This window comes from Ochotona princeps, chromosome 26 (genome assembly GCF_030435755.1).
Source record: "Ochotona princeps isolate mOchPri1 chromosome 26, mOchPri1.hap1, whole genome shotgun sequence".
Classification (NCBI taxonomy): domain Eukaryota; kingdom Metazoa; phylum Chordata; class Mammalia; order Lagomorpha; family Ochotonidae; genus Ochotona; species Ochotona princeps.
This window is the reverse complement of record NC_080857.1, coordinates 4,903,838-4,930,069: the sequence shown is the minus strand read 5'-3', so window position 1 is coordinate 4,930,069 and position 26,232 is coordinate 4,903,838. Positions and strand designations below refer to the sequence as shown.

Sequence of the window (26,232 nt, the reverse complement as noted above, 5' to 3'; positions counted from 1 at the left end):
GAAACACAGTCCCGGGAGTTGTATGGGCGCAGCAAGCCGTGGCCCAAGTCCGCGTGACCAGGCAGCCGCGGTCCACCGCTTTCCCCCGCAAGGCAGCGCGGTCACCACCCGTTCAAAAGCAACACTAGTTTACGTTCTAGAACCCGCCGTCCTCACAGCCCGCACACTTATCCACCCCTGTGTGCGAGACACCAGCGGATCACACAAAAGCCCCGTCTCGAGTCCGGGGGCGGCGCGGGCGGGCCGGCAGGCTCCGGGCTTCGCGCCGACGGAGCGTTCAGCTGACCTCTCCGCGCCTCTGCGCCGGGCTCCCTGGCGTGGTGTCACCGGACAGTCGCCACACCCTTCAGGGAGGAGTTGCTCCCACCTAGCCAGAAAGTATAAAGCGGCTGAGGAACTTGTGCGACCCCCCAAGCAACTCCCGTGCTAAGCCACGCGCTGAGCCACAAGGTGCGCCGACAGCGCCTCCGCCCCTCCGCAAGCTCCGCCTCAGAGACGCCCTCCGACCCCGGAGCGGAGCAGCCGTCGCAGCTCCGGACCTCTCCGAAGCCTTCCTGGCGCCGGCCGGGGCCTACCTGATCGCTCCCACCCCGTCGGCCGACACCGGGCGCCACAGAGTGAGACGACCGTCCCGCAGGTCCTGGCGACCCGGGAACTACACTTCCCGTGAGGCTTGGCGGCGTCGGGCAGGGTGCTGCGCAGCCGCGCGCCCGGCGTGCGTGGCGGCGTCAGCGGTTCTAGAACGTTGCTGTGGTAGCGCTCGGGCGCCATGTTAGGACGAAGGGGAAGGAGGAGAAGCGCTTAAAGCGGCGGGAGCGGGTGCGGGAGTGGGGTTGGACCCAGGGCTGAGGCAGGCCCCCCTCCCTCCCGCCTCAGTGGATCATGCCCAGGGCGGCAGCGGCGGCGGTTGCGGGGGGGAAGTGACTGGGCGGTGCCGGCGCAGGAGAGGATGCCGTTGTAAGTGATTTGTGTTGTGTTTTCTGTCGCACGCCGGCTGGGCCTCGGGGCGTCGGGGAGCGGGCGGGGGTGGCGCGCGAGCCGGACGCTCGCCCCGTGGGAAGTCGGGCGGCCGGACGGGCCTGAGGCTCCTCTTCCCGTCTGCTCAGCCGCCGGCCGGCCGGCCGCACTTCCCCCGTCTTGGCTCGGTTCGCGCGTCGCCCCCGGGCCGGTTCCGGGCCGGTTCCGGGCCGGGGGGCGAGGGGGCCCGTCCCCTTGCAGAGGGCGAGGCTGCGGTGCCCCGGAGCCGACTGCTCCCGCTGCCCCGCGCAGCCCGGGCTGCGGGGGAGAGGGAAGCCCGGAGCCAGACAATGCCCGGCGGCCGGGCAGGGAGGCCCAGCTCTCCGCACCCGCACTCGCGGTGCGTCTGCAGAGTCCGGAGCGTGCGCCCGAGCGCTCCCCGGCTGCCCTCGGCGCGTCCCGAGGTGCGGGGGAGCTCGGTCCGGGTGGGGGGAGGCTGCGTGTCCCTGCTGCTGCCTGCTGCTTGTCCACTGCTCCTCCGTCCTTTTGTTGTGATTTTCTGATCGGAGTCCAAAAGCCAGCCCTCCCTGCCTGGGTCCGCGTCTTGGTGTTTCTTACTGTCCCGTGGCAGGCGTTTTCAGTTTTCCTCCTCTTTCCGGCTTGCCTTCCCTGTCTCCTGCCCTCTTGGAGCGAGCTCCAGCTGCAGAGCCCATTGTTAGTAGGTGGCAGCCTGTGTCTTCCGTGTGAGAACACGGCAAGTGTGGACGGGTCTGAGCCCTCTCTGATTTGTTTAGGGGTGCCCCCTTTGAGAGGACGGCCGAGTTGGCACCTTTTGTCGCACTCCAGCAAGCCAGGGCGTTGGAGCACGCCGCAAACTTGTGTTCAACTCCAAGTTAGAGGTTTTAGGGTTTACAGTTGGCTGTGCGTGTCTCCCTACAGGTGAGAGTTTTGATGCGGGCCTCAGGGACCTCCTGCGCTTTCCGTGGTGTTTCAGGTAGACTTTGCTGGTTCTCGTCACAGCCCAGCCTGACTCACCTGTGGTCACGTTGTGACCAGCTCTAGCGCATTGTTCTTTCTGTGATGAGGACATTTGTGAGGCTTTGCTGCAGTGTGTGTATCTAGAATCGTTGCATCTGCACGGTCCTTTTAAATGAGTCATCTTTGCATGATATGTTAAACAAGATGCACTATGAGAACTTAGTCTGAAGAATTTTGTGACTTTTCAGTTTAGTAGGAGTTAAAATCAACTTAGCTGTTTGCAGTGGTATCATGATCACTTTGTATCAACTCATATTTTACTGCTATTTTTAGAGAGTTTCTCGATGTCACTATTAAAAATCATGGGACATGTACACCCTTTTGAGGTCTTAAACGAAAACATTACATAGATAACTTATGTCTTATTTTTAAGACTCAAAAGTACTTCTCTTCCTTCCTGTGCATTTTTTGAGAAAAGAAGGTAGAAACTACATCGAAGACTTGAATTTCTTCGAATTCTTTGTTCGAATGAGTAGAATGGAAGAGTCAGCGCTGATTTGTACAGACAGCTCCTTTACACTGTGCTGCTTGAAATCCGAACTGTGGCCAGTTTTATATTAGCTATTCCTCTCATTTTTGACCCCCAAGTATACTGTAGTTCTCCAGTAAGTAGACCAAGGAGTTCCTAGTTAATGACACTAGTTTTCTTCCTTATTCACTTACTGTTTTCGTGTTCTAGAACTGCACTAGCATTGGTTTTATTTCTGCTGTTCCTGTGATTTCTTAGCTGTGTTGTGTCTGTTTACTTTCAGTTTCTGTATGCCTCTGCTGCTCTTCATGTGGATGGGTGTGCAGGGTGATCAGAGCAACTGAAATCCAAGTTATTTTCCAGTAACTTCAACAACTCTGTGAGTGTAGCATGAATGCTAGGTCATTGATACTGGCTGGTTTTTTTTTTTTTTTTGTATGCCTTTTAAAAAAACCGGCATTTTGTTAATCTACTTGAAAAGCAGAGTGACAGATGGGTAGAGCTCTGCCGTCAGCTGGTTCACTCCCTGAAATGCTTGCCTGGGCTGGATCTGGGAGCCTAGAGCTGAGCCTGGGTGTTCCACCTGCGGGGCAGGGGCCCGAGCACTGCACCCATCTGCTATTGTCTGCCAGGATGCATTCTAGCAAGGCACTCGCTGGCACTCCAGTATGGGATGTGGGTGTCCCAGCCTGCAGGAGTGATGCGTGTTGTACCGACAGGCCCACCCCTCCTTTGTGCTAAGCGTGGTAGAGCTCAGCTGATGCCCTAGTGATCTGACTAGGCCAGAGGAGGGTGGAGGGAGGAATACAGTTACAGTTAATAAAATTGTTAGGTAGTTACAGAATGTTGTGACCAAGTGGCCCTGTTTGTCCAAGCTTAATATGTATATACTTACCTAGGGATTTTTTTGGTTTGTTTGTTTGTGTTCTTTTTTTTAAGATTTGTTTTATTTTTATTGGAAAGTCAGATATACAAAGAGGAGGAGAGACAGAGAGGAAGATCTGCCATCCGCTAATTCACTCCTCAAGTGGCCGCACTGGCTGAGCTGAGCTGATTTGAAGCCCGGAGCCAGGAGCCTTGAGCCTCTTCTGGGTCTCCCACGTGGGTGCGGGGTCCCAAGGCTTTGGGCGGTCCTCAACTGCCTTCCCAGGCCACAAGCAGGGAGCTGGATGGGAAGTGGGGCCGTTAGGACATGAACTGACGTCCATATGGGATCCTGGCTACTGTGCCTAGCCCTTTTTTTTTTTAAACATACTTATTGAAAGAGACACGGAGAGACCTTTCATCCTCTGGTTCACTTCTCAAATAGTTGCAATGTCTGGAGCTGCACATCTTAGAACAGCTGAGCTGACAAAAGCCAGGAACCAGGAGCTCCCTCCGGGTCTCCCACATGGGTGCAGAGGCCAAGGACTCATCCCTGCTGCGATAAGCAGGGAGCCTGCTAGGCGGTGGAGCAGCTTGAACTGTTCTTGTGACATGAAGTCATCGCCTGCAGCTTGGGGGCCACGGCACTGGCTGTAGTACCTACCTGCTTTAGAAATGATAGCTAATTGATGAAACTTCTGGATGTTTTGATGCATAAGTTCTTTGTTTTTTTTTTTAATTTATTTTTATTACAAAGTCAGATATACACAGAGGAGGAGAGACAGAGAGGAAGATCTTCCGTCCGATGTTTCACTCCCCAAGTGACTGCAACAGGCCGGTGCTACGCCGATCCGAAGCCGGGAACCAGGAACCTCTTCCGGGTCTCCCACGCGGGTGCAGGGTCCCAATGCATTGGGCCGTCCTCCACTGCTTTCCCAGGCCACAAGCAGGGAGCTGGGTGGGAAGTGGAGCTGCCGGGATTAGAACCAGTGCCCATATGGGATCCCGGGGCTTTCAAGGCAAGGACTTGAGCTGCTAGGCCACGGCGCCGGGCCCAATACATAAGTTCTTATATAAATCCTGTTGACATTTGGATCAGATAATTTCTTTCACTGGATTGTACATATCGTGGGGTAATTAACAGTACTCTTTGCCCCTACCTAGTAGCAGAAGCTCACCCAGTCCCCCTTGTCTGGAACTGTTGCCCAGTGTACTCTTGGGGTGCACAACCTGGCCGAGAACTGCTTCATTAATTACAAGTCTGATGCCCTTAGAAAAGTGATATTAACACTCCTGGCCAGATGCTCGTTTGGCTAAGCTGAGTTCTGGGTGTCAGTTTTGGCAATATGAAAGTGGAGTAACCAGTGCCGTAGACCTGGCATTCATGCTGCATTCAGACAATGTTGTGAAAGTTACTGAAAAGAGATTTTACAAGAGTACAGCTTTCCTTCCAAGTGTTTGTGGGGGTTGTCACAAGAGAAAGAATTGGAGTGGTGTCATTTTGTCATTAACAGGTAGAACTAGGATCTGTTGGTGGATGTGTAATACTGTGTAACAGTGGTTCTCAGTGTGATCTGTGGATGCTTGAGATGGGGAAGGGAAACTCGCTGAGATCCTTACAAGGGTATGTAAAATCCAAACTGTTTACCTAATACTGAGATGTTTTTCCAGGTTGACATGTGCATTCTACCCACCTTAGAAACAATTAGGGCAGAGGCCCCATTTCATGTTTTATTACTGTATGTCTTTACCTAATGTGCAGAGTTTTAAAGACAGATCCTTGGTAAAGCATTATTTAATTTCATTGGATTGAGTTTGTCTTTATTTTTAAAACGTTTTTATGTTTACGTATTTGAAAAGCAGAATGGTGGAGACACATCTTGCATCAACTGGTTCATTCTCATTGGAAGACCTGTGCTGCTCCTACAACCGCTAGGTGTGGGCCAGGCTGAAGCCATAAATAGGAACTCTGTCTTACAGGGACCCGATTACGTGGCTGCTCTTGCGCTGTCCTTCCAGGCGCATCAGTGGGGAGCTGGATCAGAAGTGGAGTAGCTGGAATTGTCACTCATTGGGTGCCTTAATCTGCTATGTCACTACAGTGGCCCAGGGTTTATCTTTTTTAATATGCTGTGAGTGTGGAAAGTAAAATTGTCTTGAGAAAGCACTTGAAGAGCTCAACTAGTGTGTTTTTTCATAAAGCTCTATTTGCATCTCAGAAAATTTGAGTTTTTCAAATAAAAAACAAAAACAAAACACTTCAGGCAGCCTAACTATAAAAGGAGTAGCTTTATTTTGACTCATAATTTTGGAGAATCCTAGTTGAAGGACCCGTGGCTCCTGGTGATGGTGTTCTGGGATGTGCAGTCACCCTAGAAATAGCGCATCTGTATAGCTGCCTGTTGAGCAGCCAGGATTTAATCATGGAGACTGCACCCCAGCAGACTCCAGGGTCTCCCTGAAAGCCCACCTCTAGTTAGGGGGTGTCTGTCCACTCTCCAAGAACCAGCAGTGGAAGATTTTGGGGACCAAGCCTTGACGACATGGACCTTTGGGAAGACAGGTGATATAGAGATGAGTAGCCAAACAGTGAGCAGCTGTGCTTGAGGCTTCGGCAGGCATTTACCTGGGAAGGAAGGGAGCCCAGTAGTTCAAGGAAGATAACTGCTAGAATATTTGTGGTCAGTGAAATGTTCACATTTTCAGGGCAAGTGTTGTGTTGTAGTGGGATAAGCTGCTACTTGGGGATACCATCTGCACCTCACCTTATCTGTTTCCAGTTCCTGTTCCTCTGCTTCTAATCCAGCATTCTTGGCAAAGTGCCCACAGGGAGGCTGTGCCTGGGCTCCTGCCCCAGATGGAGTTCTGGCTGCTGCCTGTGGAGCTTAGCTCTAGCTGTGGGGACACTTAGGGGAGTGAGGCAGCAAATGAAACACCAGCTTCTGTCTCCTTGCTCTTGTTCTCAGTCACATTGCCTTTTAAATTTTTTTTTAAATGAATTTTTAAAAGAAAGTTTTCAAGCGAAAACTTTAGTTTGGCAAGTTCATTTCTGCCTTTGTGAACTTGACAGCTTCTTTCTCATTTAAGATGGTTTTGATGTGATTGATGGTGATACTGTTGTTTCTTGGGTATTGTATAATGTGCTAGTATTTACAAGATGCACGTGACAATGTACCTGTATGTTCCAAATGATCCATCTTGCTGTAATAAGATCCTGAGAGTGAAAGGGACTTTGATGTGCATCGGGCAGCCTGGGCCTTGATGCCACTGGAGAAAAGGAGTTCTTCATTATATGTTCAGCTTTTAAGAAAGTGCTTAACCGTTTCTGGGCCTTTTGACTAATATCACATGAAGATGCTACTTGTAATTTTGATGTAATATCAAGCTCTCCACGATTAAATTTAACATTGGTATGATACCAGATTATTTTCAAATGCTTTAACTAAAGCAATTATTTTTGCAACCGTTGAATGTAGAAGCAGAGCATCTATCTTTGTTTTAGGCAGATTGAGAAATACCTGCTAAGTTGAAAAAGTCATATTTTTAAAGGTTTATTTATTTTTATTGGAAAGTCAGATATACAGAGAGGAGGAAAGACAGAAAGATATTCCGTCTGCTGATTCACTCCCCAAGTGACCACGATGACTGGTGCTTCGCTGATTAGAAGCCACTGCACTGGCCCCGAAAAAAGTCATTTTTACCAAATTTTTTGGTTTGTGAAATGTTTTTTGAGTTAAAGATGTAGTGAGTTTCTTGTTACCTAAATCAGTACTTATAATTTTCTGTTTAAGGGCCTGGTGCAGTAGCCTAGCAGCTGAAGTCCTCCCCTTGCATGTGCTGGGATCCCATATGGGTGCCAGTAAAATCCTGGCAGCTCCACTTCCCATCCAGCTCCCTGCTTGTGGCCTGGGAAAGCAGTGGAGGACGGCCCAAAGCCTTGGGACCCTGCACCCATATGGGCGACCTGGAGGAAGTTCATGGCTCCTGGCTTCAGATCGGCTCAGCACCTGCCGTTGTGGTCAGTTGGGGAGTGAATCATTGGACAGAAGATCTTCCTCTCTATCTCTCTTCCTCTTTGTATTTCTGATTTTCCAACAGGATAAAAAATATATTTTTTTAAAGATTTATTCATTTTTATTACAGCCAGATATACACAGAGGAGGAGAGACAGAGAGGAAGATCTTCCATCCGATGATTCACTCCCCAAGTGAGCCGCAACGGGCCGATGGGTGCCGATCCAATGCCGGGAACCTGGAACCTCTTCCGGGTCTCCCACGCGGGTGCAGGGTCCCAAAGCTTTGGGCCGTCCTCAACTGCTTTCCCAGGCCACAAGCAGGGAGCTGGATGGGAAGTGGAGCTGCCGGGATTAGAACCAGTGCCCATATGGGATCCTGGGGCTTTCAAGGCGAGGACTTTAGCCGCTAGGCCACGCCGCCGGGCCCCAAAATAAATAAATATTAAAAAATGCTATGCCCTTTTTTAAAAAAATGTTTTTTCTGTTAAAATTTTCAGTGAAATAAATATTGGCAGTCATAGTGTATGTAAATAAATTTTGTAATGTACCCAATGAATTTGTAAGAGTTGGTCCTGAGATGAAAAGGTTTTGAGAGCTAGCTTGCTGTTCTGCGTCCAGTGACTGGAGCTGCTTTGAACACGTGCTGAAAGGAAGCACACACCTGCATTTAGGCCTGTTTTGTTGTTAGTGGAAACAAGTGTATTAAAAAAATTTAGGAGTTTAATGATCAGATTTTAAGGTTCAGAGGTTTGTTTTTTTCTCTTGAGTTGTTCGCCAGTTCAGTGAATGTTTCTGGTTTTGGAATGTGGTGTTAGGTTTTTGAATATGTTTTGTGATCATGCTTTTTGGTAGAGAAGTTGGGAGGGAAGACACTAGGAGTTGAATACATTTATGGGCGTATTTAGTTCCCATTCTTTGATTCCTAAATACCAAAGTGAAAGACTTTTTGCTTGTTAACTTCTGAGATGTTTTTGTTACCAGAATATTCCACCCCTTGGCAAGTTAGCTTTAAGTTAACATTGCAGTTGCTGGTTTGGTTGCATCTAGGCAGGTTGATAAGAACTATGGAAGTGAGACCTTTTGGAATGCTAGGCAGAGGTGTTTCTTATTTATGTGTCTTTGAAAAGCAGATTTATGGAGAGAATGACAGAGAAAGATCTTCCATCTGCTGGTTTACTTCCCAAATGGCTGTAGTGGCCAGACAGGGCTGGTCTGAACCGGGAGCTTCTTCTGGATCTCCCTTGTGGGTACAAGTTCCTAAGGCCTTGGGCCATCCTCCGCTGCTTTCCCAGGCCCCGAGCAGAGAGCTGCATGGGGGCAGTGGAGCAGCTGGGACACAAACCTTTGGCCTTGTGGTATACTAGTGCTTGAAGGTAGAGGAGGGTTAGTTCTTGAGCCACGGCACCAGCCCCATTGTTTTGTCTTTCATTTTGTTTTTTAGGGAGAGGACAAAGGGAAAGAGGGAGATGTGAGATATGAGATGAGTTAGCGAGACCTTCCACTGTTTGGGCCATTCCCAAAATGGTTGAAACTGTTGGGACTGGACCAGGCTGAAGCCAGGAGTCCAGGGCTTCTTCAGCATGTCCCATGAAGGTGCAGGGGCCCCAAGAACTTGGGCCATCTTTCAGTTGGCATCCCAGACCATTAACAGGTAATTGGATCAGAAGTGGATCAGGTGGGACTAAAACTGGCATCATCACATGGGCTACCAGCATTGCAGGTGGTGGGTTAGCTGCTCTGTGGTTAATTACCTAGCAGTTTTTCAGTAGTGACCCAATCTCAGTTTACGATGTACAAACCAGCAGCATTGCAGGAGGTATTGATTCTGCTTAAAAGGTGGTTAAATTGGGACTCTGACTAGTCCCTTAACCAAGGTCTTAAAGGTGGTAACTGTAGAATAGTACGTAAAGCAGTTCTGATTTCCATGTTCTGTTCTCATTTCTGTATGCTGTAGGCCTTGTTAAGTCTGTTTGCTGTTTAATTATTTTTTAAAAAGATTTATTTAGTTATTTGACAGGCAGAGTTAGAGGACAAATCTTCATCTGCTGGTTCATTTTCCAAATGGCTGTAGCCATCTGGGGCTTGGACCGGCCAAAGACATGAACCAGGTACTCCATCCATATCTTCCTCTTGGGCCATTTCTCATGTTTTCCCAGGCACGTTAGCAGAGAGCAGCTCGTGGGGAAGTGGAGCAGCTCCTGTGGATGCCAGTGTTAGAAAGTTAGCTCAGCCCACTGAACTGTAGCATTGGCTCCTTAGAATTATTTTACTGCAAAGTCAGATACACAGAGAGGAGCAGCAGAGAGGAAGATCTACCATCCACTGATTCACTCCCCAAGTCACCGCAATGGCTAGAGCTGCCCTGATCTGAAGCCAGGAGCCCAGACCCTCTTCCAGGTCTCCCACGTGGATGCAGGGTCCCAAGGCTTTGGCTGTCCTCAACTGCCTTCCCAGGCCACAAGCAGGGAGCTGGATGGGAAGCGGGGCCGCTAGGACAGAGTCAGCTTTTAAGTTCCAGTGTTTTGTTTGTGGAGCGCTCAGATATTTTATGACTCACTGGTAGCATAAACACAAAAGACGTTATGTAGTTCATAGGGAGAGTTTACCATACTGTAGAACTTGAGTTTTTAGTGTATATTTTTTGGGCCTTTGTGTACTACTTTGAAAGTTTTTCTTTTTCCTTTTTTTTTTTTTTTTTTTTAAGTTTTGGATTGCAGGCTGGCAGAATTGTGTAATGTTGACTTTGTAGAAATTTAAATGTTTGAGAAAGAAAAGTGTGTGGAGAATTAGAATCCTTCTGTAACATAATTGTCTTTAGTATATATTCTTTTATTTAGAAATTAGCTTCTTTAATGACAGTTATAATTTTGGGGTGCTTCATTTTGGTCATCATTATTTAAATTGCATTTTCTAGAGATAATTTATATAATATGATTTAATACTTTTTGACTTTTTTTCTTCTTTATGTTTCTTTATGTTATCTTAGCTGTGTGTTTTCCTGTGAGGTACTATCATTGCATGCTAAGGTTCTGTGAAAGAGATTGTTAGTTCTGTTAGGAATTAAAATTTAATATGCATTGAGATGCTTCAGAGATCTTTACAGGGGTGGAGTGGGTTCCCAGTGTACTGCTTTCCCCTCTTTTGGGGATATCCCTGGGGGGTGCACACTGCTCATTTAAAGCTTATTTTTGGCCCATATATTGACCTGTTTTCTAAATCTGTGCACCTCTAACCCAGGAGTGACTGGAAATTTATTTTTAGGTAGTTTTTATATTCCAAAAACTTTTGGCTGATGTAAGAGTGGTCTTCAGTTTGAATCTTCTGTCCTAGTATTTAAGTTTTTATTTTTTTTAAGATTTATTGTTTTGAAAGGCAGAGTGACAGGGGACTCAGAGGTGAGATCTTCATCCACTGGTTTAGTTTACAAATGGCTGTCGGGTCTCCCAAGTGAGTTAACACTTTGAATCCATCGTCTGCTGCCTTCCCTGGTAGAGGGAACTTGATGGACAGTGAGGGACCAAGCACTCAAAAACTGCCTTGCCACAGTGCTTACCCCCTGCTTTGCCAGGTGTGTGTTCCAGGCTGATTTCAAACCATGTATTGTGTCCTTGTGATTCATTCACTTAATGTGTGTGCTTGCTTGAGGTAGAGGTACGTGCTATATGTGCATATAACATAGTTATGATACTTACGGACTTTCTGGAAGTAGAAGGAACAAATAAATGGGTGTTTAGCGTAACTCATGATTATAGAAAGCTGCATGATGGAAGTATGTTTTCGATAAAGTTAAGATTTCCAACTTACATATGATTTATTTTGCCATCACCATGTTAATATTGAAGGTAATATAGACATTAGTCATTTTGTGAAATTAAGAAGGACAAATTTTTAGGAGTTTAGAAATTTGATCCTGCTTTTTAAATATTCTGATAAGATAATTGAAGTAGAGAGCTTTCCAAGCATAGTGTGTATGTATATGCACAGACATGTGCGTGCACTTGACAATGAAAGATTGAAGGATTTAATTTAAAAAAGAATGGAAAAGTTAAGAGAAGTCTTAATGAAATATGAATGTCCATTCTTCATAATAGTAAGACTTCTCAGTTGAATTGGTAATGAATTGGCCCCTGGGAAAGAATGCAGAGGACCCCAAAGTAAGGCATGTCCTGGTCCTGGCTATCTATTCAGTTTAAATTGAGTAAAGCCTGCATGAGTTAGTGCAGTAGGTAATAAATTAAAACCGTAATCACTATAAAATGTTAGTAAAGTCTGAAGGGAAAATCGAGATAGTGTGTGAGTGCAGTAGGCAAGGATGGCTCTCGGCTCTCGGCTCCTGCTCAGTGCTGTGCAGTGGTTCCTGGGATCGGGCAGGTGTTACTACCAGGAGTCAGAACACCATGGGCATGTATGCAAATGCTTCCTAGGTCTTCCTTGCAAGGCTGTTGGACACAGTGTTGTTTGAATAAATATTCACATGAAAGTGGGAAAAATATATTTAGGTTCTGGGAGAAAATATAGTTTCTTGTGTGTGTGAAATTATATTTTTTGAAAGATTGATTTGTTTTTTGTTGGAAAGACAGAGAGGAGAGACAGAAAGATCTTTCATCTGCTGTTTCACCTCCAAAATGGCTGCAACTGCCGGAGCTGAGCCAGTCTGAAGCAGCAGCCAGGAGCCTCTTCCAGGTCTCCCATATAGGCGCAGACTCTCAAGGCCTTGGGTCATCCTCCACTACCTTCCCAGGCCTTAAGCAGGGAGCTTAAGTATGGGAAGTAGAGCAGCAGGGATATGAACCAGTGTACATTTAGAATGCTGGCGCTTGGAGGTGGAGAATTAGCTGGTTGAGCCAGTGTGCCAACCCCTGAAAGAAGCAATTTCTTTTTTTTTTCTTTTGAAGATTTATTTATCTTTATTGGAAAGTCAGATTTACAGAGAAAATGAAAGAGAAAGATTTTGCATCTGCTGATTCACTCCCCAAGTGACCACAACAGCCGCAGCTGAGCTGATCTGAAGCCAGGAGCTTCTACCGGGTCTCCCCTATAGATGCAGTGCCCCAGGACTTTGGGCCATCTTCTACTGCTTTCTCTGACCAAAAGCAGGGAATGTCAGGTGGAACAGCCAGGACATGAACCGGTTGCCCATATGGGATCCTGGCAGGTGCAAAGCGAAGATTTAGCCACCGAGCCGTTGAGCTGGGTCCATCCTACACGTTGTCTTAAGAAACAGAATTTGTAGGAAATCAACTGGTCTGAAGTTAGTCTTTTTCTTTTTTAAAGATTTATTTTTATTGGGAAGTCAGATACACAGAGGAGGAGACAGAAAGTAAATCTTCCATCTGCTGGTTCACTCCCCAAGTGACTGCAATGGCCAGAACTGAACTGATCCAAAGCCAGGAGCCTGGAGCCTCTTCTGGTCCTCCAACACGTGGGTGCAGGGTTCCAAGGTTTTGGGCCATCCTTGACTGCTTTCCCAGGCCAGATAGGGAACTGGATGGGAAGCTGGGCTGCCAGGTTGTGAACTGGTGCCCATATGGGATCCTGGTGTGTGGAAGGTGAGGACTTTAGCCACTAGGCTACTGCACCTGGCCCTTTCCCTTTTCAGAGGGAATGAAAGAAAAAGTCCACCCCCCTTAAAATAAAGCGAAATGAATTTCCTAAGCTCTGAAATTTGTAGATGTTTTTACCAGTTGTATTGAAATTTTGGTGGTTTTACATATCGGAGCTTCTCATAAAATGAAAGTCCTTTTAGAACACTGTTATTGAAGTATAAATATCTGACTGCAAATCAGTAACTGACCTGGCATCCTCGCATGAATGTTATTATTTCTCCCCACGTATGTTTGTTCGTGCTCTTCACCCCATTGTCTATGACTTTTATTCATTATAAGTCAAATGCCGAATGCCAATTGGAACTCTAGTGATGGTAAATATTGTCATTGTCTTTTCTGAAAAAGGCATATTAGGGAGAGGCACACACTGACTTCTCTCCCCAAATGATGAAGTCTGTAAAACCCTGGGCTAGGCTGGGTGGAGACCCTCAGCTCTGTGCTGGGCGCCGAGTGGCTGCTCTCCGGGACGCCTTAGCAGGAAGCTGAGCTGGAAGCGAGCACTGGGACTTGGCCCAGATGAGCTGCTTGAAACAGTGGCTTGATCGGCTACCCACAGTTCTGGCCCTGCTTTTGGTTACTTGTAAGAAGATATTTTGTGAAAGTAAAAATGTTGTAGATTGTGGCAGGGAAGCAGCTGTTGAGAGTCGTGTTTTTCCAAAGTGGTTTTTCTGATGCTGCGGATTTGTTTCCCGTTATGATGTTTTTGGCAGTAATTCTGTCCCATTCTGTTGCAGTCCAGTTACAGCGCAGGGGTCACAGCAAGCGCAGCCGCCCCAGAGGCACTATGGCATCACTTCTCCCATCAGCCTAGCAGCCCCCAAGGAGACTGACTGCATCCTCACCCAGAAGCTCATCGAGACTCTGAAGCCCTTTGGGGTGTTTGAAGAGGAAGAGGAACTGCAGCGCAGGTAGATAGCTCTGTCTCTGTGTGTGTGTGTGTGTGTGTATACTTTTTAACTTACAATGCTTAATAGTGTTGAGATAAACTCATTTTGAGGGCTTTTGCACCTACATGAAAAGGCTTGTTATTCTCCCAAATCTGTATGTCCCAGTACAAGTGTTACATAGGAGAGAAACATGTAGTTTTCTTTGTCTTGAGTTGGATTTTTGGTGCTTTTGATTATTACAGTACAAAATTGTTAGGAGAAAGGGGAATATCTACCCAGTGTAACAGGCCTGTTTAAGCTAAGTTTATTTAAGTACTTTGCTTCTCATCACTGGAAAACTTAGAATTTATGAGCCACCTGCTAGAACACATTTTTTTCATTTAATCAGATACATTTAATCAGTAATGACTTGATACTTGATTGATAATTGCTTTATCAACAGGATTTTAATTTTGGGAAAATTAAATAACCTGGTTAAAGAGTGGATACGTGAAATCAGTGAAAGTAAGGTAAGGTAACTTTTTTGTGTATGAAATGATTTGCCATCTGCAGGCTGAGAAGTCAGGCATGACAGTTATCTGACGGAGTCTGGCTAGGCCTAGAGTCTGTAACGGAGTCATTCTAGACTTGATAACAGCTGCTCTCCACAGAAACATTATCTAAGAGGCTGCTACTCTCTAAGGAATCCCTACAGTAAACATACCCAAGTGTTTTGTTAGACTCTCAACTCTGAGTATCTTAGTTTTTTAGCGAGATTATTCTGTGAGTTCCTAGAACGTTTTTCTCAAGACTTAGATACAACTCATGCATTCCTGACATTGTGCTTCTGGGGAAGGAAATTTATCCTGTCCGTGCAGTGAATTTGACCCACTTTTAAAACACCATAAATAATGACAAGTTTTCCAGAGTATTACAAAATCCATGCTTGATATCTAATAGAACTGAGAAATTGAGGGAAAGAACCAAGAGTGGGAGAAAACCTCGGCAGCAGAGACTGTCGGCATAAAAGAAGTTTAAGTGTTTTGGTTTTAGCTAAATTTGTAAACGCTTCTGGCTTTAAACAATATTATATGTGGTTCAAATGGCTGACCAAAACTTGAGCAACTAGAGTATTTACCATTGACTTTATGAATGGAATGTATGTTTTTGAAAAATAAATTATGAGGCTAAGCGAAGATGTGTAAGTCCAAGTATTTTTAATCGTGTTTTGGACTTAGTGTTAACTTTCTATATAGGAAATCTAGTCCATTTTGAGGGATTTTTCCTAACGGTTGAAATTTAAAACCCTAGTCAAATAAAAAAAAAAAAAAAAGGAAACTTTTAAGTTTCTTGCATTAGTAATTCTTGATTCATTTTATTCTTTTTTTCCTGAGGGTGAGAAAAATTGCTAATAATTTATGCTTAGCCTGCTCATTTGCACAGCTCTAGGTTGCCAGTTGATGATTGAAAATGGAGTTAAAGAGGTTAGGTTTTGCAGAGTTTGGTCTTGTGTGGAGAGAATTTGCTTTTTTGATGTGAGCAGTGTTGGTAGTCTGGGATCTGGCGATCACATGTGAGGACTCAGCGGGGGCCCTGGAGGATGAGAGGCTACACTCCTGTCCTCTTTCTAGTCGGTCACTGCCTCCTGCCCCCTCGGGTGGGCAGACAACGCCACATCACCGGCTAGAACTGTTAGCATAAGAAGAGTGTGGAATACTGGGGCGGGGGGTGCAGGGGGTGATGGCAACAGTTGTCTTGATGCAAACATTTTTTCCAGAAGAGAAAAAATTCTATACCAGTGTGGGTCTTCATCAAAGACCATTAACATTGCTTTAACAGCAACTTAGGTTGTGCTTTTTCCTAAGGGCTCTTGAGGTTTGAATACTTCATGTACATTGTTGCTTTTAGGGCTGTTTTTGTTGCTGTTGTTTTGTTCTTTTTAAAACAGTCTTGTTTGAAGCACTGTCTTATGCTCCACTGGCAAAATAACTTTTATGTTTCGATAGAATCTTCCACAGTCTGTGATTGAAAACGTTGGCGGAAAAATTTTTACATTTGGATCTTACAGATTAGGAGTACATACAAAAGGTAAATTTGTAAAATTTATGTTGAGAAAGAAGCTTTTTGAAATTTCTTAAAGGTTATAATAGATCTATATCAGTTATTTGTATGTCATGTGACTTAGGTTTGTGTGGAAGAGATAATACTTAAAAAGTTTAGGTTTGTTTAAAAAAAATACAAAATGATACCTTATACCTTTTACCATCTAGTGTAGAATTAAAATTTTAGTAACATTTAAAATGAGTTGCTTAGAAGTTCCCAGGTAAAATCACTGGGTTAGACAGTGTGAATGCGGAACATTTGTCCCTTTAATGGTTCCTTTAGGGTAATGTGGCTGGCTTTATATCATTTGTCCTTCCTAAAGAATACCACTTTGGAAATAGAACAAAGATGAATTAAAGCTCATTAGAAGACCCATAGATTCTCTTTTCACACTTCTGTTCATAGACAAATTGTAATGTATAACCAAGGTGAAAACATAAGTGTATGTCTGGGCCCGACATAGTGGCCTAGTGGCTAAAGTCTTAGCCTTGAATGTGCTGTGTCACTGTCCCGCAGCGATGGACTTGGTGCACGGAGCCGATAATAACACGCGTGGACCCTGCCTGATGGTCAAAAGCCGTAGTTTATTAGTAGCATCAGACTTTATACACTGAGGGCCATATAGGATAAGGGAGGAAGTATTGAGCTCATCAACAAAACCATCAATGCTTTCGTTTGGAACTCATATATGTTCTCATATACATACTCTCCACTCAACTGTTCTTATGCAAATGATATCCAATAAGGTATACAAAAGGTAGCCATTTGGTTATTCTCCAAATATTATCCAACCAACTGTAATCCTGTGCTTCCTGACCTTCTAGGGTCACAATGTCCTCCTACAGTGCTGGGATCCCATATGGGTACCGGTTCTAATCCCGGAAGCCCTGTTTCAATCCAGCTCCCTGCTTGTGGCCTGGGAAGGCAGTGAAGGACAGCCCAAAGCTTTTGGACCCTGTACCCGCATGGGAGACCTGGAAGAAATTCCTGGCTCCTGGCATCGGATCAGTGCAGCTCCGGCTGTTGTGGTCACTTGGGGAGTGAATCATTAGAGGAAAGATCTTCTCTGTCTTTCCTCCTCTCTGTACGTCAGACTTAGCAATAAAAACAAATATATATTTTTTAAAAAGTGTATATCCTTGACAATTGGTAATCATGGTGGATATCCTCTGAAAGTATAGCTATTTCCTGTATGCAAAAGGATACACCATGAATGTCTAACATGTAATAAAGTAAGTAATTCTTATTGGACACTGAGCTAAGGTCTTAATTTTCATTATTTTATGTGTTCCTCAGTTCTTTTATTCTCACAATCAATAGTGTAAAATTTGAAAGGGACCATTGGGCATAAAGACTTTTCCCTTGCCATCTACTGGTAGAGGTGGTGATGTTTGGGCAACCTGAGGCTGCTTCCTATCTATCAGCCTTTGACCTGAGGCAGGTGTTGTGGCACAGCTGGGTAAGCCACAGCTGGGTAAGCCACAGCTTGGGACACCTCCATCCTCTGTTGGAGTCTCACCACTCTGCCTGGGAAGCAACAAATGATGGCTCAAGGGCTTGGGTTCTTGCCACTAATGGATGACCCGGCTTGAGTTCTAGGCACCTTCCTTCAGCCTTGTCCAGTGTCGCTGTCCCATAGCGATGGACTTGGTGCACGGAGCCGTTAACACGCGTGGACACTGACTGACAGTCGAAGTTTGTTAGTGGTATCAGACTTTATACACTGAGGGTCATATGGGATCAGGGAGGAAGCATTGAGCTCATCAACAAAACCCATCAACTCTTTCTGTACTTTTATTTGGAACTCCTTTTGTGTATTCCACCAAGTGTTCTCATTCACATGCTGTCCACTCAACTGTCCTCATACAAATGATATCCAATCAGTTATACAAAAGGTTTCCTTTCAGTTGTTCTCATACAAATGTCATCCAAACAATTGTAATCCTGTGCTGACCTTCTAGGGTCACAATGTCCTCCTACAGTCTAGCTGTAGCATTAGAGTGAACCAGCAAATGGAAGATCATTGCAGTCTTTGTCACTCTGCCTTCAAATAAATCGCTGTAACAGGGTGTGTTCAGCAGTGTAGTGCGCTGAGTGGATACGTGTCCCTCTCTATCCACCATGACTTTGTCCCCAGGAGGAGGAGTACTGTTGATTATTACACATCCTGTATAATACTTTTTTCTCCCTCCTTAAAAATATGCTAAATCTGCAGCCTTTAAAGTAGTGCCTTAGCATCTCATTTTTTAGGGAAGTAACTGTGTTAACCTAATTCCACACTCTTCCTTTTTTGATCCTGATTATTGATTGTAATCCTTTCTGTGTTCTGTGTACTCAGTGCTGGTGTCCTAGGAAGTACCGCATTGTTGATGTATCTTAGTATGGTCTTTTTCTTTAGATTTCTGTTAGTAGTTCTTGAAGTTTATTTTCAACATCATACTTATGGATTAAAATTTGTAGAGGAAGAAAATACTTTTTCTAAGGATTTTTTAAAAAAGAAGATGTATTTATTTTTATTGAGAGACAAGGAGAGACAGAAAGAAAGATCTTCTGTTCTGGTTCACTCCTCAAGTGGCCGTAATGGCTGCAGCTGAGCTGATTGAAAGCCGGGAGCTCTTCCAGGTCTCCCATGCAGGTGCAGGATCCCAAGGCTTTGGGCCATCCTCAGGCCACAGGAACTGGAAGGGAAGTGGAGCATCTGGGATACAAAGTTGCACCCTGGGAATCCTGGAGCCTATAAGGCAAGTACTTTGGCCACTAGGCTACTGGGCAAGGCCCAGAAAGTGCTTTTTTGTTTAGTTAATTGCTGTGACTGAAGACATCAAGATGTTGAGTATATGCTTGATAGTTTTCTCTCTTCCAAGAAAATCCTCAATCACCTGTATTCATATTCTGTTTTAGCTGGACCACTGTATGTAGAGGATGCTACAGGGAAAAGCATACCCTGTCTGTCTCAGCTACCTCTGTTGATGGATAACTTTTATTAGGGATGGAGCACTTTAGAGGCTCACCAATGTAATGTCAGAATGCTTTGATAAGATGGAGAGTAACTCCCCTGTGATATTAATTAGTGATTGATGGCATTTTTTAGGTGCTGATATTGATGCGCTGTGTGTTGCACCAAGACATGTTGATCGAAGTGACTTTTTCACCTCATTTTATGACAAGTTGAAATTACAGGAAGAAGTAAAGGATTTAAGAGTAAGTAGATGTTAGGAGTGAAAGGGGAGGGCTTAAATAAATTCTTTAGTAAGTTGATGGAATTTATTTATTAAGCTGTTAGAGTTTGCTAGGCCTTCTAAACACTTAAGATGGGCTTAAAAAAAAGATGGGTTTGCATTTTATTTCCAGTAAGCTTAACATGAATCTGAAAGCTATTACACATCAAGAAATGGAGCCAAACAAAATAAGTTTCAGTGATGTGGCCTCATTCACACCCCGGGGTTTCTAAGTCGATTTGTCTGATTTGTCTGATATGTAGCCAACATGTCTTCAGGTTTGTTGCCCAGAACTATTTTCTGTCAGACATGATGCCATGTTACATTGAAACAATTTCCAGTTAAAAATCCTCGGGCTAGCAGAAGCTTGTTTCCTTCTCTTACAGGCTGTTGAAGAGGCATTTGTACCAGTTATCAAACTTTGTTTTGATGGGATAGAGGTAAGTTTAAGTGGACAATTGTTAGCTGGTTTCACTGGTTTTGATTAATGTTAAAATGATTTTTAAGAAGTTAAAGATTTTTTATTTTTACTGAAAGGAGTTACAGAGAGAGAGGGGGAGACAGAAGGAGAAATTGCATCTGGTGGTTCACTCCCCAAATGGATGTAGTAGCCATAGCTGAGCTGATCCGAAGCTGAGGTCCAGAAGCTTCTCCCGAGGGTCCCCTTTGGGAGCAGAGGCCAAGGTTTTGGGCCATCCTTCACTGCTTTCTAAAATCATAAGCAAGGAGCTGGATGAGAATTAGAGTGTCCAAGACTGAAGCTGATATGCATGTGGGAAGCATGTGTTGCAGGCAACAGCTTGAGGTGCCACACCACAGTACAGTCATGCTGTTAATGGAAAAGGCAGAGTTACAGAAAGAGAGATTTTCCATTTGCTGGTTCACTCCCCACCTGGCCACAGTGTTTGGAAGGTCAGTCCAATGTAAGGAGTTTGGAGTTTCTTTGAGGTCTCCCACATAGGTGCAGGGGCGCCATTGCTTTCTCAGGCACATGAGCTGTATTGAAAGTAGAGTAGCGGGGACTTGAACTAGTTCCTGTATGTGATACTGACATGGCTGGCAGTTCCCTAACTTGCTGTGCCGCAGAGCCAGCATCAACTGGTTCTTCGAAAATTTTTATTTGTTTGAGATCCAGTGAGTTGTTATCTGGTGGTTCATTCCCTTACATGCCTGCAATGGCCCGTTTGGAGACAGGCTGGGAGCAGAGAACTCAAAGGGGCTTCTTCATGGGTGACGTCACCAGGCTGTCACTTCTACGTCAACAGGGAAGCTGTACTTTGACGTCAAGCCAGGCATTGAACCCAGGCACTTTACAATGGAACGTAGGCCTGTTACTCACTAGACCAGACACCTGCCTCCTACTATTGACTGTAGTCGATTTGTAATGTAAATTATCCTGTGATGCTCCGTTTCCCCAAAAAGAATATTATTCATGAAAACTATTTTTTGTGGGATCTTACGCTGCTTTTCCCAGTTCATTAGCAGGGAGCTGAATTGGACGGAAGTAGAGCAGCTGGGACATGTCACCCAAATGGGATTCCGGCATTGCTGGCAGAGTCTTTATCTGGCATGCCACAGCAGCAGCCCCTTCAAACATTGATCTCATAAAAGGCTTGTTTATGGCAACATATTTTTGGAATCATACTCTTGGGTATAATTATAAATTCTGTGTTGAGTTTCTTTGTATGAACTTTAATAAAGCAAAAATAGTTTTGTCTTTGAATTCAGTAAAGTTTCAAAGTTAGACCAAACTGTACAGATTTTGGGCTCTGTTTTCTCCACAGTGTTTTTAAAGTTCTTTTTCTTTCTGGACTGAAGTGACAGGGAGATAGATGGCCACCCTCTCACCCGCCAAGTTGGGAGGGCGAGATCTGCTGCTTGGCCAGGCATTTTAGCAGGAGGCTGGGTCAGGAAGCAGCTGAGCTGGCCTGGCGTCAGTAGTCGGCTCAGTCCACTGCACCTGATGCTCCTGAGCGTGCCCCACAGTGCTTTGGTTTCATGTTACTCAAAACTAAATTGGAAAAGCATAGTATAATATGGTCATCTAAATTCTGCTATATTAGGAGCTCCCTGTTTACTCAGAGGAATTTTTGGCCAAGCATAATAGGTATATTTGCCTCATCTTCAGAAACCTTAGAAGTTTAACTCATTCTGTTCATTTTGCACATCAGGTAACTCAGACTTACTATGATTAAAATACAAATAAGTGTTTGTATATGACCCATTTTATATTACCATGTTTTAAGTTTATCTGATTAAAATATCTAATATGGATTATTTTGAGAAATGGATAGCAGGCATTGTCATTTGAAGAGCATGGCTTTCAGGAGAAATTTTTTTATACAAATACCTTAAAAATAACTTTTTGGATTTGGTTTTTTGTAGATTGATATTTTGTTTGCAAGATTAGCCCTGCAGACCATTCCCGAAGATTTGGACCTACGAGATGATAGTCTACTTAAAAACTTAGACATAAGATGCATAAGAAGTCTTAATGGTATGTCAAAGTCTACTTCCTTTTGCACAGTTGGATACTAAATCTTTTTTTTCAGATTGTAAAGTTTTATGCAACTTTTTACAGCCATGTTATTAACCTATAGTGAGTTAAATAAAATGTGACTTAGCTAACAGTACAGAGTAATACCCAGTATGATTTAGTCCCCCACATTTTATACCATTGTTTATTTTCTGTCATTAAAGGTACTTGGGATACTTGGATATTCTATTAGTGATTTTAGGTTGTGGTGTCTAATTTTGCAGGTTTGAGATAGGTAAATTTCTGTGTAGTTTCTTCTGGTTAAAGTCAGTGCTTACAGTAGGTGATAATGTGTTAGGTTTGTTTTTCCTCTTCTGTAAGTTATTCTTACTCATTCTACCAGGAAAGTTTTTGTTTAATTTGATGGCAGTCTCAAAATCTGGAGTTATTGTGAAACTTTTGATGATTAATGTTTTATTTTTCTATTCCTGTTAATTAGGTTGCAGGGTAACCGATGAAATTTTACATCTAGTACCAAACATTGACAACTTCAGGTTAACACTGAGAGCTATCAAACTGTGGGCCAAACGTGAGTTCAGCATTTGTTGGCTAACTTATTTAAAAACTTTAAACCTTTCTTCAACACTAACTTTGTCTTTTTGCTTTTCCCTTGTCAACAGGCCACAACATCTATTCCAATATATTAGGTTTCCTCGGTGGTGTTTCCTGGGCTATGCTAGTAGCAAGAACTTGCCAGCTTTATCCAAATGCAATAGCATCAACTCTTGTACATAAATTTTTCTTGGTATTTTCTAAATGGTATGTGTTTAGATTATATTTAAATAAAATGATTGTAGACACTGAAGTTTAGTCTTATTTCTATGACATTTCTGCAGTTGCTTTGAGGTTCAGATTTTAGTTCAGAATGTAGGCACTTAGGTAGCCTTGGGAAGGTCACGTTGTGTAGAGGAGGGTGGACCTCGATTCCATTCCTTTTCCCTAGCTGTTCCCGTGCAGTCAGGCACGTTCTATTTGTAACTCCTGGCCTAAGCCTACCTTCCATGTAAGATGTACATTTTAGCTGTAATCCTTTTCTAAGTGCGTTTTTTAGAATATAGATTCATTAGATACTTTTGGATAGCACTTGTACACACTGTTGAACTCACTGAATTTTTCTAAATCCATAGACCAGTAGCTTTTCAGTGTTTTTCTCTTTGCCATTTGTTTATCTTTGATAAAACATTAGAGGTATATATTTTATAAAAAGCTCAAGTGGTTGGGGAGAAACAAAAGCCATTGGTAAGCCTTTGGGGTTAGTTATTACCTAGGCAGTGTCCCTCGCATCCCCCAAAGCTCCTTTATTTTAGGATGATTACATTTGTCAACTGTGACTTCTTTCTCCCTCTTTTTTTCTTTCTTTTAAGATTTCTTTCTTTTAAGATTTATGCATTTTTACTTGAAAGGCAAAATTACAGAGAGATGTCTTCTGTCTGGTCCTTCAGTCACAGAGAGAGCTTCCATCTGCCTGTTCACTCCCTAAATGGCACAGCAGGCTTTCCTGGCTTTCCTTGGGTCTCCCTCATGGGATCAGGGGCCTGGGGACTTTGGCCATCCTCCTCTACTTTCCCAGGCCTTTAGCAGGAAGCTGGATGGGAAGTGGAGCAGCCGGGACGTGTGCTGGGACTCCTACACTGCAGTCAGAGGCTTAGTGTGCTGTGCCGTGACGCTAGCCCCCAATTGTGGTTTCTTTTAAGAAAAAGATTGCTGCTGTTTTCTGTTGGTTGCTTTAGCCCAAAAGATGACCGTTTTTGGTTTTCTTGATTTTAACTTGATGATTTAACTCTCTTCTGGACTGTTTCTATTCTTGCTCCTCTTTCCTCTATAATAAGAACTTTAGTAGTTTCATAAAAATTAGTTATTAAATACATTAAGAACCATGTCACACTATTCAGTATACTGTTCCGGAATTTAAGATGGCAGCACATTTTCATCATTTATGATCAGATAGGTAAGAATTTACACATTAAATAAGCAAATGCAAATGGTTTGCTTTTTTTAATCTTCTGTGAAGGACTCAAATAGCTACTTTATAAACTGTGTCTTCAGGACAAGACTGTTCATGCCATAGAGTTTGGCTACTTTGTTCATCTTGCAACATTTATGTCATCAAGTTGAGGAATCTCCCTGATTTAATTAGTCGTGCTGCTTTGTGTGTAATCAAAAGTAACTTTTTCTCAGTTGTCTTTGGATGTAGCCAGTATAAAAGCAGCATTTGTGTCTTTGAAAGGGATTTGCCTTGCTCAGATTGAAGTGAACGTGCTGTGTTGTGGGGTGGAGCTCGATTTAAAATAGTGCTTTATCATTTCTGTGAGAGACAGAGATGTCTGGCCTCTGTGAGAAGACTACCAAATGGTTGGATTGAATTTCATAGAGGAAAAGCATTTCAGGTAATATAATCTCAGCAGAAAGGAATGAAAGGTTATATAGACTGGCAGGGAAAATGGAAGAAGGATCGCATTCACAAATGCTGTATGTTTAACAAAATACGTTGAGCTGATGATATCCAGTAGTCTTATCGAGTGCTACAATCTTTTTAAACAGGGAATGGCCAAATCCAGTGCTATTGAAACAGCCTGAAGAATGCAATCTTAATTTGCCTGTATGGGACCCAAGGGTTAGTGTATTATTTTTTCCCCTACAAATTCACACTGTGCAATAAGAAACATCTGCATAAACTCCAGGGAGACGTCTCAGGCTTTTACCTGTGGTTGGACATGTCCGTATTACACTTGATTTTAGTAATTTCATCTATAATTGTCTTCTGATGTTAGAAGCGTAATTGTGTACCGTGTAAAATCTCATTTATTTGTACAAAGATTTTAATACAAATTTAACTAGCAGTTTATATAGGAATTACCTTGTAAATCAAAGTTGTTTGGGTGTTTGTTCTTTAAAAACAAAACAAAAAATAAAAAGATACTAAAAACCTGTTTTTTTTTTTTTTAAACTAAAATATTTTTGGTGGAAGTTTGGTTGTTGTAGGAAAGCTGTTGCTTAATGTTTACATGTGGCAGATGACTTCTAAGCAATATCACTTTAATTACCGTGTTGTCATTGTAAAAATTGGTTTAGGTATTTCAGAGATTATAAAAATGTGGTTGAACTAAAAAGCTTCCATTCTGTTCATGGGGAAGTCGCAGCATTTATTGCTTACTCACTTTAAATGTTAATAACTTGCATTTTGTTAATTGAGAGATTCAGGTTAGGGTAAGATTCTATTTTTAATTAAATTGCTACATGATAAATCAAAAACTTTGTTTTATATTCTGTTGCACTACATTAAGCTATGTGATTGTTAGGTTTTCCAAGGCATTTTAGGAGGATATGAGTCTATGTTTTCCTATGTGGAAATAGGCCACTTACCACGAGTGGACTGATTGACATTAAAGTTCGTTCCTCGTATTACCTCTTGAAACATCAGCATGGATACTGTAGTTTCACTGTCTCATCATAAGCTTAAGCTGTAACTTAAGGGTGTGTTAGACGCTTAGTTCCAATCTTGCTGAAAGTTTTCTACGGAACACATTGTAGTATGAATTTCTCTGCAGCGTCACTGTGTATGCATCCCCATTTGTGTTGTTGAATAGGCAGAGCTGTTAGTTGAGTCCCATGCAGACAGAACCATTTATGCTCAGCAGACACACTTTTTCTAGGAAGGTTGCAAAAATAGTCATGCCCAAATGATTGCAACAAACCACTGGTTTAGATCTCTGATTCTCTGAAGAATTCACGTAAAAACAATGACTCCTTATATGGTTTTCCTTTCTCAACTCCAGCTATGAATGAAAAAAAATGTAATCGGTTCAGTTTAACAAGGGGTTAAAAAGTCCAAGTATCTGTTGCCTATGTACTTGAAGAAACTGATTGGCTGTTGTTGTATGTAGGTAAACCCCAGTGATAGGTACCATCTTATGCCTATAATTACACCAGCATACCCACAGCAGAACTCCACGTACAATGTGTCCGTTTCAACACGGATGGTCATGGTTGAGGAGTTTAAGCAAGGTAAGTGTCTATTGTTATGCTTTCCTTTATAGATGAACAACTTACATACCATTGTCAGCCCAGTAGTCTGCTTTGCAATTTAAAGCATTCACTGCAGTGGGCTTTGGTGATCATTATGGGATTACAATAATATATTTGAGAACAGACCTGAAATTAGTGTCTTGTAGAAAAAATTATTTTTGGTTGGTAAGTGAACCAACAGTTAAAATCATGTCTTGAGCTGGGCCATTATGGGGTGACTGGGTGCCATATAACTTTGTTAAATTTTAGATGATAGCATGTGTTTTGTCTTCATTTGGTGGCAGTGAGGCAAATGGAACCATCTGTCTCTTGGGAAGGCTTTGTGCAGGTTTGGGACCGAATACCCATTGTTTTGGAAGAATTTATTTTCGATGGCACTTTCTTGTTAATTTGAAACTATAGTTGTGACCGAATGGCTTTTAGGGGAAGTATGTGAGTAGAATTGATTAGTTTGGACTAGAAGCAGTCAAGGAGATAGAATTGGCTATATGGCTACCAGCTGTATTAATTTAGAAGTTTAAAATCTTTTCCTTT

General features: G+C 43.3%; 1 protein-coding gene across 4 annotated transcripts in view; it reads left to right on the top strand.

The window, feature by feature from the left end:
- The first annotated feature begins 738 nt into the window (after positions 1 to 738).
- The window catches only part of PAPOLA (poly(A) polymerase alpha), a 56,872-nt gene continuing 31,378 nt past the window's right edge, over positions 739 to 26,232 (top strand). For 2 of the 4 annotated variants that reach the window (XM_058655222.1, XM_058655224.1), the window contains exons 1-12: positions 772 to 957; positions 4,843 to 4,952; positions 13,684 to 13,857; positions 14,279 to 14,345; positions 15,822 to 15,903; positions 19,010 to 19,119; positions 19,523 to 19,576; positions 21,522 to 21,633; positions 22,112 to 22,201; positions 22,293 to 22,431; positions 24,214 to 24,286; positions 25,557 to 25,677. In XM_058655222.1, coding sequence (XP_058511205.1) covers positions 4,909 to 4,952; positions 13,684 to 13,857; positions 14,279 to 14,345; positions 15,822 to 15,903; positions 19,010 to 19,119; positions 19,523 to 19,576; positions 21,522 to 21,633; positions 22,112 to 22,201; positions 22,293 to 22,431; positions 24,214 to 24,286; positions 25,557 to 25,677 — 1,066 coding nt within the window. In that variant the 5' untranslated portion in view covers positions 772 to 957; positions 4,843 to 4,908. Of the gene's footprint in view, positions 958 to 4,842; positions 4,953 to 13,683; positions 13,858 to 14,278; positions 14,346 to 15,821; positions 15,904 to 19,009; positions 19,120 to 19,522; positions 19,577 to 21,521; positions 21,634 to 22,111; positions 22,202 to 22,292; positions 22,432 to 24,213; positions 24,287 to 25,556; positions 25,678 to 26,232 lie in introns of all 4 variants that reach the window. The other 2 variants (XM_058655225.1, XM_058655223.1) reach the window with 1 other exon arrangement.